This window comes from Symphalangus syndactylus, chromosome 22, assembly GCF_028878055.3.
Source record: "Symphalangus syndactylus isolate Jambi chromosome 22, NHGRI_mSymSyn1-v2.1_pri, whole genome shotgun sequence".
Classification (NCBI taxonomy): domain Eukaryota; kingdom Metazoa; phylum Chordata; class Mammalia; order Primates; family Hylobatidae; genus Symphalangus; species Symphalangus syndactylus.
In genome coordinates, this window is record NC_072444.2 from 39129911 (window position 1) to 39146452 (window position 16542).

General features: G+C 34.2%; 1 protein-coding gene across 1 annotated transcript; it reads left to right on the forward strand.

Annotated features, from left to right (window-relative positions):
* The first annotated feature begins 1360 nt into the window (after positions 1 to 1360).
* Positions 1361 to 2314, forward strand: LOC129472141 (olfactory receptor 4K2-like). Its single transcript, XM_055261562.1, has one exon. The coding sequence runs from the start codon at positions 1361 to 1363 to the stop codon at positions 2312 to 2314; it is 954 nt and encodes a 317-aa protein (XP_055117537.1).
* Positions 2315 to 16542: the final 14228 nt, after the last annotated feature.

Below are 16542 nucleotides of genomic sequence, written 5' to 3' on the forward strand. Positions count from 1 at the left end.
TAGCATTAGAGAACCAAGAGTGCTTATTAAAATTAGTTGATTTGATATTTCCTGCTGCTTTTTGAAATTAGGACTTTCCCAACTTCTAGTCCCTGAGTCTCTCAGGTCCAGGTGAAAACAATCTTTGTAAATTCCCATAAGACTCTTGAAATATCTTTCCTTTGTGAACTCAATAACGCCGTCTTTGTTGTTTAATAAATCCCATTGCAAGATGATTTCTTGTTCAATTCGCATGTCCCTATGGCATCCATTTTATCCACAGCTGGTACACAACTAATGATTCAACCAGGTCATTTATTTATATTTTAAATTGCCTTCCATGCTCTGTCAGAAGCCTGCTTAACACTGAATAATCTAAAGCCCTGGTTCTGCTACAGATCTGGTAAGTAAAAGTGTTTCACAAATGAGTTCTACTGAAATATTTTAAATATTTGTCCTTCCCACTCCCATTTCCTAATCCCTATTCCATGCAGCTTAGGTCAATACAACAGTTTACGTATGTTGACATTTACAGAAGAAGAATTCAAACAGAGGTGAAATGAAAGAGATTGATCTTTGAGCACTTTCCCATGAAAATGTTGTTATATATCCTTTATGATATAAAATTTTAAAACATAGAATTATGAATATTTGTAAGGAACACATTCATATTTTAATTAAAAAGAAAGGACCAAAAGAAGTTAAATGCCTTTCCTTTGTCTATATGACTGTATTGTAATAAATTGGTCTTCTTTCTCTGGATGAATATCAGCAAAACTAACTTTCTGTGTATTACTTTTGAGTTTCAAACAGGAAACTTTATCTGGGAATACTTTAACAGTTCATCTTTGGAAATGTACAAGAGCTCTACAACTGACCATCGAAACTTCACTATAATGTGCTTAAGAGCCCTTATATGTGATATAATTTTTATATGTTTTCGTCAGTAAGGATATCTTTATGGACAAATTCCAAATGACTAAACATGTATGTGTATGTGTTTCACACATTGTCAGCATAAAGTAAGTTCTTACTGTTATGGTTTGACTTACACAGATGAATAGATGGACAAATAGGTAGGTAGGTCTGTTCAGAATTATATTATCTTGGTTGGATTGCCATTTAGTATCAGAAAAGAAAGTGTTCTTTTCAATACCTATGATTTAAGGAATATTTTGCTATAAGCTCTAATATTTCATAATTTCCATTCAAAACAATATACCAAATGAGAAGGATGGAAAGAATAGTCAAGATAAGTTTTATAGAGAAGATAAAATTTCTGAAAGTAGACAATTGGAAATGAATCTTTTGCTTCCATTGAATCTGACTTTCTTTTTTTTTTTTTTTTCGTGATACAGGCTTCTGCCTATGAATCAAGACAATGGATGTGGCCAATAAGTCTACCATGTCTGAATTTGTTTTGCTGGGGCTCTCTAATTCCTGGGAACTACAGATGTTTTTCTTTATGGTGTTTTCATTGCTTTATGTGGCAACAATGGTGGGTAACAGCCTCATAGTCATCACAGTTATAGTGGACCCTCACCTACACTCCCCTATGTATTTCCTGCTTACCAATCTTTCAATCATTGATATGTCTCTTGCTTCTTTTGCCACCCCAGAGATGATTACAGATTACCTAACAGGTCACAAAACCATCTCTTTTGATGGCTGCCTTACCCAGATATTCTTTCTCCACCTTTTCACTGGAACTGAGATCATCTTACTCATGGCCATGTCCTTTGATAGGTATATTGCAATATGCAAGCCCCTGCACTATGCTTCAGTCATTAGTCCCCACGTGTGTGTTGCTCTCGTGGTGGCTTCCTGGATTGTGGGAATCATGCATTCAATGAGTCAGGTCATATTTGCCCTCACGTTACCATTCTGTGGTCCCAATAAGGTAGACAGCTTTTTCTGTGACCTTCCTGTGGTGTTCCAATTGGCTTGTGTGGATACTTATGTTCTGAGCCTCTTTATGATCTCAACAAGTGGCATAATTGCGTTGTCCTGTTTTATTGTTTTATTGAATTCATATGTTATTGTCCTGGTTACTGTGAAGCATCATTCTTCCAGAGGATCATCTAAGGCCCTTTCTACTTGTACAGCTCATTTCATTGTTGTCTTCTTGTTCTTTGGGCCATGCATCTTCATCTACGTGTGGCCACTAAGCAGCTTTCTCACAGACAAGATTCTGTCTGTGTTTTATACCATCTTTACTCCCATTCTGAACCCAGTAATCTATACTTTGAGGAATCAAGAAGTAAAGATAGCCATGAGGAAACTGAAAAATAGGTTTCTAAATTTTAATAAGGCAATGCCTTCATACTTTTTGTGACACAGAACATTAGTCACAATGCTGTGTTAGGCTCTTCTTTCTAGAGGGTTCTTATCAAATTGTAATTGCCAAGAATTTGTGAGGGCTCAAGTTCAGTGCATTTTGAAACTATTCTCATGAATGTGAATGTGTTCAAAATACACTTGAAATTTCAGAAAATCAAGTTAATGAAAACAATTTATTCTAGAAACAAAGACTATAAAAATGTCAGGAGTGACAGTTCCAGTTAGGACATTCAATATCAATAATCAATTTATTGGAAAAGAGGACCAAGGAATGAGGAGAAGAAATATAGATTAAAGCAGAACTAGGAGATTATGACAATTACACACAGTTAGAAACTGAGTCACTTACTGAGATGCTCCTAAAGTATGACAAGCTAGCGAGATTCCTATAATCCTTAGGAACTCCATACTGCCATAGGATCTTAGCCTCTGACAGAGAAGCAATGATTTTCCACATACTTCCCCAAGCCACTCCTACTTAACATTTAAACCAATTTGTGATCTCTTCTATTAAAGAAAACTCTAGATATATTTTATTTCCAATGTTAATGACGTCCATAAAATTGCTGTAAGTGTAGCAATCTTTACCAACCACTTTTAGTTCATCATCAAAGCAATACAGTCATGATACTTCTTTCTGATAATGCAGAATGAGTACAGAGGCTGGAGAATTCTGCAAATCAGAAAATATGAAGTGAGTTGCAGATCAGTACACTTTGTTTTGTACAGACACGATGGTTGCTCAATTCCTAAGAAGTTAAATCTAGAATTAAGTTAAGAGACACAGCTTCTAACAGTAGAATTTATGGGGAGTCCATGCTTTCATTGTAAAGTGTTATATTGCTTTCCATTTTGGTTATTTTTTCTTGAAATATTTGGCTGTAAAAATAATGAATCTGCATTTAGTAATACATTGTCAATGTAATAAGTATGTTTTTGTACACAAATAGGTTTTGTTACTGTTACAAATAAATCTGGTAGGGTCACTATTAGCTTTAATGTATACAAAGTATTACTACCACCTGCTGGTACTTACTGGGATTGCAAGTATTGAAAGAGGAAAAATACTTCTGTATACCCTACTTTGCAAATCATCTTTAAATGATGGCAAACATTCGTGAGTTAACTGTTATTTAGAATTTTCTAAATGATATTGATAAAATATAGTGTCTTATATATGATCCAACATGTATCCACAAAGGGAAAGATAGGTTGCAACCACAGTATTTGATAATATCAAGTTGTGATTTTCTGGTATAATTGAGTAAACGGAGAAAACAAATGAAATGCATTAATTATCATTTATGAAAGATAATTAAAACAGAAAATTCTTAGATGTTCATATTAAGCCAAGTTATAAAAGGAATGTATTTTTTCTTCATCAGTTTTTGTTTTATTTCTTCATTAATGTACTAAGCAAATAAGGAACAAGCTTATAGCTTGAAAGTCTGTGATATTGTGTTTAAAGCCTGAGCAGTTTTAAAATTATTAGATAATAACGTCTACAGTATTAACATAAAATAAAACATGCTTATGTAAGCACAAGATTAGCATGATTCTATTTTAAGTAGGGATACAAATAGGCCAATTTAGGTTTTGAGTGTGAACTTTCTCTTGGTTGCAGTTACATGTACAAATATGTTCAGACTCAAGGACTTCGTTTATGTAGAATGTTTTAGCTGATGTTTAGAAATGCTAGAAATAATTCTTTTACGTGACATATTTATTTGTCCAGGGAATATTTTCAAAACTGTGCTGCTTTTTGCAATATAAAACTGTGGAATCTTCTGGAAGAGATGCTATTGATTTTCTGTGCTTTTGTGGAGAATTCTAAAACTCAAGAACATTTGCCAAAATACCCTCAAAGGTGTAGCTGATCAGCAGACAACTCTATAAAGCAAGTCAATAATGAGATTAAGTAGTTGGATGGATAGTAAAGTTCTGTAGCTGGTAATAAAAAGGATTACAGAAAGCCTTTGGAGGACTTACATATATGAATGGAACTATCACATTTCTTGGTGGCTTAGTGTGAGGAGTCAATATTCATGGTACCTCTGCATGTTATATAAACACTTAAAAATCTTAGTTAGGACTTTAGGACTCATGGTGGATGGTTTTATCGACATATCTCTTAGACAAGATGCTGACACTCTTTTACCAAGGATAACTGCAGTGACATGGCCATGGACTTGTTAAGCAATAGTAAGGATGGTGCCAGCTGCCACCGGAGTTTCCAGAGACAGAGATGATGTTCTGCAGAGAATGCAAGATATGCAGGCAAGTATAATTTTAAGTGATCTGCACTATCTGCAATAACACAGTTGAGGGAGTTCTGGAGCATTTATAAGAAGACTGTGTTAACAAGAAACTTCATCTTCCTCTACCTGTTTAGGAAGCTGTGAAGCTTGACAATAATTGAATGCAGATGGAAAAACTGTTAAAAATCAGGTAAAGATAAAAACAGATAAAGTGTAAATTTTAATATGTGAAGGAACTGGATATACGTAATAGCAATAAAAACTACAAATTATGTTTATTTCTAAAAATGCTTAAGAAAACTTTTAGAATACTATATGGTATAATGATGGTGGATTTACCTTAAAGCTGGTAAAGCTTAGGTTTTATAACTTCTCCTTTGCATGGATTTCCTCGAAGGCCCTAGAATGGAAACTAACAACCTTTGTTAGTTGTTTTGATTTTCTTTTCCTGAAACAGGTGTCCTCGAACTGTATAAGCTTTAAGCCTAGCTTGTCCAACCCATGACCTGCAGGTTGCATGCAGCTCAGGAGATGGCTTTAAATTCAGTCCAACACAAATTCATAATCTTTCTTAAAACATTATAAGATTTTCTTGTGATTTCTTTGTAAAGCTCATCAGCTATCTTTAGTATCAGTGTATTTTATGTGTGGCCCAACACAGTTCTTCCAATGTGGCCTAGAGAAGCCAAAAGTTTGGACACCCCTGCATTAAAAGGGTCTGCAGAATCTGAAGTCTAATGTGTAGTTTTAAAAGTCTTAGACTCTGGTTATGTTTTTTTTTGAAACCAGTGTTTAATACTACTTCTACTACTAGTGGTGTAAACTTAAGCTAAGAACTTAATACCTCTTAGCCTCAGTTTCTACATGTGTTAAAGGAGGTAATAGTGGTCTCTACACCACAGAGTTATTTGAGGCATAAAAGAAGTAAATAATATAAAGCATATGGTTGTCAATAAATGTTAGTCATTGTATCATTCTGGGTGATAACCTCTGGATATCTTTGTTTATGGGACTTGATAGTCTCTTGAGCTAACAATTGACTTGTTTAATTTAAAAGGCAAATTTTCATTTATGTGTTTTAAATATTGATGTCTGTATATGTGTGTGTAAATATTCACGTCTGTATACGTGTGTCAGTATTAATTTGAAAAATTAAAAGTAACTTCCACTAGAAAATTACACTGGTTCTTACATTAATTAAAGCTTCTGGAAACTTGTTTTTCTGTATGTTCACAATTGTCATTAATCAAGAGAAGTATCAAGTTGTTGCTTAATCATTATGCTATTGCTTCTTTACAATGAATAAATATTAAATTGGCTTATTGATTTTAGGATGAATTCACATTAAAATTGTCATCAGAATAAGAATGATGTTTGACTCATATTATTAAGGTGAAGAGATAGGCAGTTGGATATATTAGTAGATAGATAAAGTTTTGTATTATATGAGCTGTCTTACATGAAGTATTTTTCTGCATTGATAAGGATTTAGGATAATGTGATCACTGGATTATGCTACTACAAGAAGTTCTTGGTAAAATGCTGTTACTTGTGCATATCCAGACTGTTTATGAAAGTATTTTCAAATTTAAAAAACTACCAGTGAATCTCTTCTCTATATGTGAGTTTTTAAACAACTCAGTTATAGCAAAATTTGTTGAGAGAGTTGGAGTAATCCTCCTATTTCCCTGTTCTTTCCTTGATATTATTTTGCATGGTTTTCAGATGTATGCATCAGTTGAAAAATGGGGAGAAGAAAACAGCCAGGGAAATCTAATTCATGTGAATTTCTTGCATGTACTCTCAGATGCCAATGAAATCCACTAAGCAACTTGATAGTTTTTCAGTTTATAAGTTTCTGTTATGCTTTGTTGTTTGAAATTATTTTTAACACTCTTGGTTACACCTATGAGGTAAATATGCACAAATTATTCTGGAGTGTGTAGGACCAACACTCAAATGAAATTGAAAATGTGACTGGGATCATTGATTGATGTATTCTGTCTGTATTGTTGCTAATATAACTCGGTTGACATGTTTATTTTTTCTCTTTGATTTTTGGAAAACAAACAAATAAATTCCAATATCTAGTATGTACTAAAATGTTATACTTTCATTTTTATTTTTTACTCTGATAATTTACACTGCCAATATAAGGAGATGTATACCTATTTTTTAAATTAAAAAATGTTCTCCGACTGGAGGCTTCAGGTTTTTTCCCCCATTAGCCTTTTTATGACTACTAAATGCAAGACCATTGTTAATTCGCCTCTTTTCTTTACGTTTTAACTGTACTAGGAATCTGAAGCCATCAACAAAAGCTAGATTTTTCTCCCTTTGCTCACTCGCCATCTGTTAAAGAAAATTTAAAGGAGAGAATTTTGTTTTAGTTTGAGGCTAGAAATAGCAATTTAATTAATAATTTTTTAATATAATAATATATTTATATCTAAATTTTTTCTTCTTGTTTGAATATATTTATATTGGTTGTCCTACAGTTAAGAAAACAGAAACCATTGGGTAAATTAAGCAGATTTAATACAATGTATTAAATGCTTATGAATAATTCAAAGACTTACAGGAACATGCATTGGAAGCGGAGATTTAACACAATGTATTAAATGCTTATGAATAATTCAAAGACTTACAGGAACATGCATTGGAAACTGCTACTGGAGCTATCGTGTTCCAGAGCACATTACCCCAGTAATGTGATGTAAGGGCAAAAGGCAAAAAGCTTTGGCATCATTGCCACTCCTTCATCACCCTCAACACTCCTGAAGGTGGTGAATAGTCACTGGACACAGGTATGGCTGCCACAGTTGCTTTCCCTCATGTGTCATCATCATCTTGCTCACCAGCAGCAATTATATCAGTAGATCCCTCTGCCACACTTGTGCTTTCTAAAGCTCATTTGGTGCATCTAATTGGTAGAATCTACTTTGCACAGAGAAACTTGGCTTAAAAAATCAATTTGTAGATTTCAAGATTCTTATGCAACAGAAAACATGCTAATAGAGGGTGGATTGGAGGGAGACTCCGTCAATCAATCAATATCCATTACTTCAATTTTTTATAACCTTTTTATTGTAGTGTAAAAGCAAGGTAAAGAAAAATACGCAAACATGTTTAGCTTAATGAAATACTATAAGGCAAACACCATTATAATCACATCTCAAGTCACAAAATAGAACTTTGCCAGCCACCCCTGAAGTCCTCAAATTTGTTCATCTCGATGACAACAAAATAGAACTTTGCCAGCCACCCCTGAAGTCCTCAGATTTGTTCATCTCGATGACAACTCTCTCCTTCCAAAATTAACCATTACCCTGACTTAATAAATTATTTGCATTTCTTTTCAGTTTCATGAATACATATATACTCAAATATACATGCATACACACTCAAACTTGGCCTCACCAACTTTGTTTCCTTTTCTTGTGGCCTACAAGTCTCACTATCACTATCTCTTCAGTTTCTGTATAATTTTTCTTTTTTTTTTTGAGACGGAGTCTAGCTCTGTCGCCCAGGCTGGAGTGCAGTGGCGCGATCTCTGCTCATTGCAAGCTCTGCCTTCCGGATTCACGCCATTCTCCTGCCTCAGCCTCCCGAGTAGCTGGGACTACAGGCGCCCACCACCATGCCTGGCTAATTTTTTGTATTTTTAGTAGAGACGGTGTTATAATTTAACTTTTGAAAAACCTGAGTTATTTACCATGTAGGGTCTCCCAGAGTCTGAAATATGCTGATATTGCATGCTCATGGTACAGTTCAACCTGTACTTCTGTCACTGTATTTTCTGCAAATTGCCTATCCAGTGGCTTAATCATATTTAGTTTGATACTTTTTGCAAGACAAATGATAGATGATGTTATATTTTTTCATCCAAAAGATCTTGATGTCTTGCTTTATCTCTTCTGGGAATGATAGTGCTATTGTTGCTGTAGTAGTTGATATCTCTAACCATTGTTGTTGGCTGAAGTTTATTCTCTACTATATTCCTCAGGAAGTCTTCTTGAAGACCCTATTCTCTGAATTCTGGCCTGTTGGCAAGTTTCTTTGAAACATAAATGTTTCAAAGTCAATTTTGCTGTAAATTCATTGGCTATTCCTTTATTTTCTTGATTATCTTAAATTGAAATAATGATTCTGTAAGCACTTTGTCTGGAGTCTGCAAAGCCTGTATTTCTCTTCACTCACCCTAGCATACCATACAATTAGAAGTCTGGAACTGATCTTTTAATTTTTGGAGGGAGGTACTAATAACCCTTCTGATATTTATATTAGTAGTCTCTCTAAAGTAATTAAATAGGACTCCATTGCACTCAAGAGATTTTAAAACATTTAAATTTCTAAATTCCCTTTAAGTATATTAAAATGTACCTAAATAAAATTGTTCTTCAAGAGTAACATGTAATGGAATCATCAACATATTTATATAACTTTTCCAATTTTTTAAAGAAAGATATCTCTCTTGCAGCTCAAGTGCTTTTTAAATAAAATAAATTTGAATCCCTGTGTGTACCTGGAAACCTTTTTGATCTGCCCTCCTCACCTCACATTTCACACATGGAGAAAAAAAGTCTGCACTTATAAAGCAATTATGCTGCAAAAAATGAAATGCCTTATTATCCTAAAGGAAAAGAACAAATTATGAATATATTGTAAAGTAGCTCAAATAAGATTGAGGCTGGCCTTTCTGTGTGTCTGTTTCACTGAAAACTCATGTAACATTTACAAAAACACATTAACATGTAGGCCATAACATTTTGATAAATACCAGAAAGTCGGTAATTACAGAAGACATTATCTAATCACAAAGCAATAAAAATAATGAAATGATAAATAGTCCTTCCTTACCCACCTACTGCACCCCCAAAATAAACCCTATACCTTTGGAAATTAAAAAAAATGCTTTGTACGTAAGCCTATTAGTCAAAAAGATAATTTGACAAAATATGTCGCTCCTGTAATCCCGTAATTTGGGAGGCCGAGGCGGGCAGATCACGAGGTCAGGAGATCGAGATCATCCTAGCCAACATGGGGAAACCCTGTCTCTACTAAAAATACAAAAATTAGCTGGGCATGGTGGCATGTAGCTGTAATCCCAGCTACTCAGGAGGCTGAGGCAGGAGAATCGCTTGAACCAAGGAGTCAGAGGTTGCAGTGAGCTGAGATCATGCCACTGCACTCCAGCCTGGCGGCAGAGCAAGACTCTGTCTCAAAAAAAAAAATATGCTGCAGTGCATATTGCTCAGGTGATAGGTGCATCAGGCTCTCACAAATCTCAACTGAAGAACTTACTCATGTAACCAAATACCACCTGTGCCCCAATAACTTGTGGAAAAATAAAATTTAAAAATAACATTTTGAACTGAGTAATACAAATAGACTTAATATCAACACTTGTGAAGCAAATGTCTATTCATAAATGTTCAAGTTAAAACATAAAAGAAAAAACAGTAAGCTTAGTGTTCTATATACAAAATTAGAAAAAATAACTAAACAGGAATAAAGGAAGAGAAGGAGAAAAATCATAAACATAAAGCAGAATATAATGACATTTTCTCCAGCTGTCTTTATGGACGTAGCTTAAGCTTAATGTCAAAACCCTGTGAAGATGCTAGAAGAAGGAGAGTTTTTAGACAATTTTGTTTTTGAATGTAGTACACGTATCTGTTAGGATTTGATTAGGAAAGCTGAACCACTAAGGGTGACATGTAATATAATTGATTATATGGATTAACATTACACAATAATAAGAATCAGTGGAGAACCCTATGGAAGGCTGCTGCTTCTGAAACTGGTGGTGTACCTGAAGCTTATAGGTTAGCAAGGTAGTGGCTGAAAGAAAAACTAGATATGAAATCTAAAGTTTATCTAGTTGATATTTTCTAGTGAACAATCTAGCTGATATTTTCTAGTGAACAATTCTAATTTCTTTCTTGGTTTTTAACTATAATTTTTTGAGTTATTTTGTTTTGTGGTGCCTCTAGGGATCACAACCTGCATGCTAACTTATCACAATTTACTTCAGATTAATACTAATTTAGTCCCAGTAAAATATAGAAACTTTGATTCAGTATACCTTCGTTTCCTCCCACTTCTTTGTGCTGGTATTGTCACACACATTACATCTCATATTTATAAGTAGAAAATAAAGCTTTATAATTATTTTATACAATTGATTTTCAAATCAGGTTGTAGAAGAAAAGAAAAAAGCCCGTTTATGTAGGATTTAATATTTACCTACATAGTAGCTTTATTCGTGCGCTTTAATTCTTTATATTGAATGAGGTTACTCCCTGGTGTCTTTTTATTTCAGCTTGAAGAATTTCCTTTAGTATTCCTTGTAGAGAAGATCTAATAATTGCTTATCATTCTCTTTGTTTGAATCCGGGACTATCTTTATTTCACCTTTATTTTTGAAGGATTTTTTTTGTTTATATTTTTCTTTCAGTAATTTCAATATGCTATCCTACTGTTTTTTAACCTCCATTTTCTTTTCCAGTGAAAAGTCGCTTGTTAATTTTAATGAGGTTTCCTTATCCTGATGTGTTGGCTTTCTCTTACTGACTTCAAAATTTTCTCTCGTCTTCCAACAGTCTGAGTATGATAGTCTATAATAGGTATGGATCTTTTTGTGTTTATCTTCTTTAAAGTTTGTTAAGGTTTTGGGATCTGTAAGTTAATGTTCGTCAATTTTGGGATATCTTCAGGTATGTTTTTCAGGCATCACATGTTTTTCTGCACCTTTCTCTTTGGTCCTTCTGGGACTTCCATTTTGGTCATTTTGCTATAACTTTATTGTGTCCTGCAAGTCTGTGAAGCTCTGTTCATTATTCTTCATAATTTTTTTCTTGTTTTATTCAGATTTCATAATTTCTATTGATCTATCTTCAGGTTTGCGGATTCTTTCTTATGGCATCTAAAATTTGGTATCAAATCCCTCTAGTGAATTTTCATTTCACATATTTTATTTTCTCTCTTTAGAATTTCTATTGTTTCTTATTTATAATTTATATTTCTTTATTTTCATTCTCTATTTGGTGAATCACTGTTATTATTCTTTCCTTTAATTATTGTTTTCTGATCCAGTCATGTCTTTCTTCTTTTTATTTTTTTTCTAATTTTTAAAATATTTTTATTATAGATTCAGGGGGTACATGTGCTTGTTTGTTACATAAGTATTACATGTATAATGGTGGGGTTTGGGCTTCTAGTGTACCCATCACCAAATATTGGAAATATTCAAACCTATCTGCTGCATGCCCCCATTTGGAATTCTCAGAGTCTATTTTCCCCATCTTTATGTCCATGTGTACCCTTTCTTTAGTGCCAACTTATAAGTGAGAACATGCAATATTATTTTATGCTTCTTTGTTAGTTTAACTTAGGATAATGGCCTCCAGCTTCATCCATGTTACTGCAAATGACATTTTCTTCTTTTTCTAAGGCTATGTAGTAATCAATGGTGTATATATATCACATTTTCTTTATCCAGTCAGCTGTTGGTAGACACTTAGTTTGGTTCTGTGACTTTGTTGTTGTAAACAGTGCTTCAATAAACATATGAATGCAAATCTCTTTTTGATATAATGATTTCTTTTCTTTTGGGTAGACAGCTGGTAGCTGGATTGCAGGGTTGAATGGTAGTTCTACTTTTATTTCTTTGAGATATCTCCATATTGTATTCCACAGAGATTGAAATTGCATTTGCACCAACAGTGTATGAGCATTCCCTTTTCTCTGCATCCACACCATCTGTTTTATGACTTTTAATGAAAGCCATTCTGACTAGTGTCAGATGGTATCTCTTGTGGCTTTAATTTGCATTTCTCTGATAATTGGTGTTGGGCATTTTTTCATGTGTTTCTTGGCTACTTGTGTTTCTTCTTTTGAGAACTGTTTATTCCTGTCTTTTGCCCAGTTTTTGATAAGGTTGTTTGCTTTTTTCTTATTGAGGTGCTTGAGTTCCTGGTAGATTCTAGATAGAAATCTCTGGTTAGAGGCATAATTTGTAAATATCTTTTTCCCATTCTGTAGGTTATCTGTTTTATTCTGTTGATTATTTCTTTTGTTGTGCAGAAGCTTTTTAGTTTGTTTAAGTCCCATTTGCCTATTTTTGTCTTTATTGTAATTGCTTTTGGGGTCTTTATCACAAACTCCTTGGTTAGGCCAATATTCAAAAGAGTTTTTCTAGATTTTCTTCTAATACTTTTATAGTTTCAGGTCTTACATTTAGGTCTTTAATCCGTCTTCAGGTAATTTTTGTATATGGTGGAAGGTAGGGGTCTAGTTTTGTTCTTTCACTCATGGCTAGCCAGTTTTCCAAGCACCATTTATTGAATATTTATTGATTAGAGTGCCCTTTCTCCATTGCTTGTCTTTGTTGACTTTACTAAAGAACAGCTGGTTACAGGTACATGGCTTGTTTTTGGGTTCTCTATTCTGTTTTATTGTCTATTTTTGTATCAGTACCATGCTTCTTTAGTTATTATATCCTTGTAGCATAATTTGAAGTCAGACAATGTAATACCTCCAAATTAGAACTTTTTGCTTAGGATTGCTTTGGCTCTTTGGGATTTTGTTTTTGTTTTTGTTTTTGGTTCCATATGAACTTTAGGACTTTTTTTCTAATTCTGTGAAAAATGACATTGGTAGTTTGATAGGAATTGCATTGAATATGTAGATTGCTTTGGTTGGATAATGAGGTCATTTTAATGACAGTTATTCTAATTCATGAGCATGGAATGTTTTTCCATTTTTTGTGTGTCATCTTCAATTTCTTTCATCTATGTTTTGTAGTTCTCCTTGTAGAGATATTTCACCACCTTGATTAAGTATATTTCTAGGTATTTTATTTTTGTGTGTGGCTATTGTAAATGTAATTGAGTTGTTAATTTGGTTCTCAGCTTGAAGACTATTGGTGTATAGAAATGGTACTAACTTTTGTACAATGATTTTGTATCCTGAGACTCTACTGAAGTTGCTTATCAAGTCTAGGAGTCTTCTAGAAGAGTTTTTAGGGTTTTCTAAGTATACAATCATGTTGTCAGCAAACAGAGATCATTTAATTTCCTCTTTTCCAATTTGAATGCCTTTATTTCTTTTTCTTCCTTGATAGCTCTGGAGAGGAATGCCAGTGCTATGTTGAATAAGAGTGTATGTGTATAAGCATTAATTCCTTTCTTCTAGGTTTCTAGTTTGTGTGCATAGAGGTGTTCATAGTAGTCTCTTATTTTTTGTATTTCTTTGGTGTCAGTTGTAATGTCATTTTTATCATTTCTGATTGTACTTATTTGAATTTTCTCTTTTTTTTCTTAGACTAGCTAGTGGTCTGTCAATTTTGTTTATTCTTTCAAAGAAATAATTTTTTGTTGCATTGATTACATTGTATTTTTTTGTCTCAATTTCACTTATTTCTGCTTGGATTTCAGGTATATCCTTTATTCAACTAACTTTGGGTTTGGTTTTTTATTGTTCTTCTAGTTCCTTGAGGTACAACGTTATATTGTTAACTTTAGATATTTCCATCTTTTTGATGTAAGCATTTAACACTGTAAAATTTCCTTCTAGCACTGCCTTTGCTGTATCCCAGAGACTTTAGTATGTTGTGTTTCTATTTCATTTATTTTAAAGAGTTTTTACAGTTTCTGTCCTGATTTCGTTGTTTACCCAAAAGTTGTTCAGGAGCAAGTTTTTAGTTTCCATGTACTGGTGTAGTTTCGAGAGTACTTTTAGTATTAATTTCTAATTTTATTCCAGTGTGGTCCAGAAGGTACTGGATATAATCTCAGTTTTTAAAAATTTATTGAGACTTGCCTCATGCCTGAGCATATGGTTGATTTTGAAGAGTATTCTTTGTGCAGATAAGAGAAATGTATATTCTGCAGTTGTTGGGTAAAATGTTCTGTAGATGTCTATTAGATCCATTTGGTATATTTTTCAGTTTAAGTCCAGAGTTTCTTTGTTGATTCTCTTCTTCAATGATCTATTTAGTGATTTCAATGGGGTATTAAAGTCCCCCACTATTACTATTATTATTTTATTATTATTATTATTATTTTGAGACAGAGTCTTCCTCTGTCACCCAGGCTGGAGTGTAATGGCGCAATCTCGGCTCACTGCAACCTTCGCCTCTTGGGTTCAAGTGATTTGTGTGCCTCAGCCTCCTGAGTAGCTGGGATTACGGGCACACACCACCATGCCCGGCTAGTTTTTTGTATTCTTAGTAGAGATGGGGTTTCACCATGTTGGCCAGGCTGGTCTTGAACTCCTGGCCTCAAGTGATCCACCCACCTCAGCTTCCCAAAGTTCTGGGATTACAGGCGTGAGCCACTGCACCTAGCTCCCCACTATTATTTTATTTTATTTTTGAGACAGAGTCTTGCTTTGTTGCCCAGGCTGGAGTGTAGTGGAATGATCATGGCTCATTGCAGCCTTACCCTCCTGGGCTCAAACAATCCTCCCACCTCAGCCTCCCAAGTAGCCAGAACTATAGGCATACACCACCATGCCCAGCTAATTTCTTTTTTTATGTGTAGAGGTGAGGTAGTAGTTCGTTCTTGCATTGCTATAAAGAAATAACTGATACTGTGTAATTTATAAAGAAAAGAGGTTTAATTGTCTTAAGATTCTGCAAGCTGTACAGAGAGCCTGATGCTGGCATCTGCTAAGCTTCTTGGGAGGCCTCAGGAAACTTACAATCACGGCAGAAGGCTAAAAGGGAGCTTGCATGTCACATGGCAAAAGCAGGAGCAAGAGAGAACAGAAGGGAGGTGCTACACACTTTTAAATAACCAGATCTCACGAAAACTCACTATCATGAGGACAGTACCAAGAGGAATGGTGCTAAGCCATTAATGAGAAATTCACCCCCATGATCCAATCACCTCCCACCAGACCTCACCTCTAACATTAAGGATCACATTTCAATATGAGATTTGGGTGGAGAAATACATCCAAACTATATTATATCAGATCTCACTGTTTCCTAGGCTGGTGTCAAACTCCTGGACTCAAGCAATCCTCCCACCTTGGTCTCCTAAAGTGCTGGAATTACAAGAGGAGGCACTGTGCCTGCCCCCTCCAACCCCCAACTATTATTGTCTTGCTATCAATTTATTTTCTTAGGTCTAATAATATTTGTTTTATGAATCCGAGGGTTCCAGTGTTGGGTGCATATAGTTAAATCTTCTGGTTTTCAATATTTTTCTTATAATCATATAATGCCTTTTTTTGCCTGTTTTTAAACTTTTTTTTGGTGTAAAGTGTCTTTTATCTGATATGAGAATGGATTTTTCTGCTTGTTTTTCTTTTCCATTTGTGCAAAATATATTTTTTCCATCCTTTTACTTTAAGGTTGAATGTGTCTTTAGTCAGTAAGGGGGTTTCTTTTATATAGAAGATGGTTGAGTTGTCTTTTTATAATCTGATTTGTCATCATGTATCTTTTAAGCAGGTTCTTTAGGCCATTTATATTCAAGGTTAATATTGATATGTGAGATTTTGATCCTGACATAGTATTGTTAGCTAACTGTTTTGGAGTTTCAATTGTATAGTTGCTTTCTAGGATCTGGGAGCTTTGTTTTTATATATCCTTTTTCTGATGATCAGTATCATCCTTTTGTTTCCATATTTAGAGCTCCTTTGAGCATTTCTTGTAAGACCAGGCTAGTGGTGACAAGTTATCTTAGCTAATGCTTGTCTGAGAAAGACTTTATTTCTCCTTCATTTATGAAGCTTAGTGGCATGATATAAAATTCTTGGATAACTTTTTTTTCTTTATGGAGGCTAAAAATAGGTCCTTAATATGTTTTGGCTTGTAGGGTTTCTGCTGCAAAGTTTGCTTTTAGTATGATCAGTTTTTCCTTGAGAGTAATTTGTTCCTTTTTCCTAGCTGCCCTTAAGATTTGTTCTTTAGCACTGACCTTGGATAGTCTAGTGACTACATGCCTTGGTG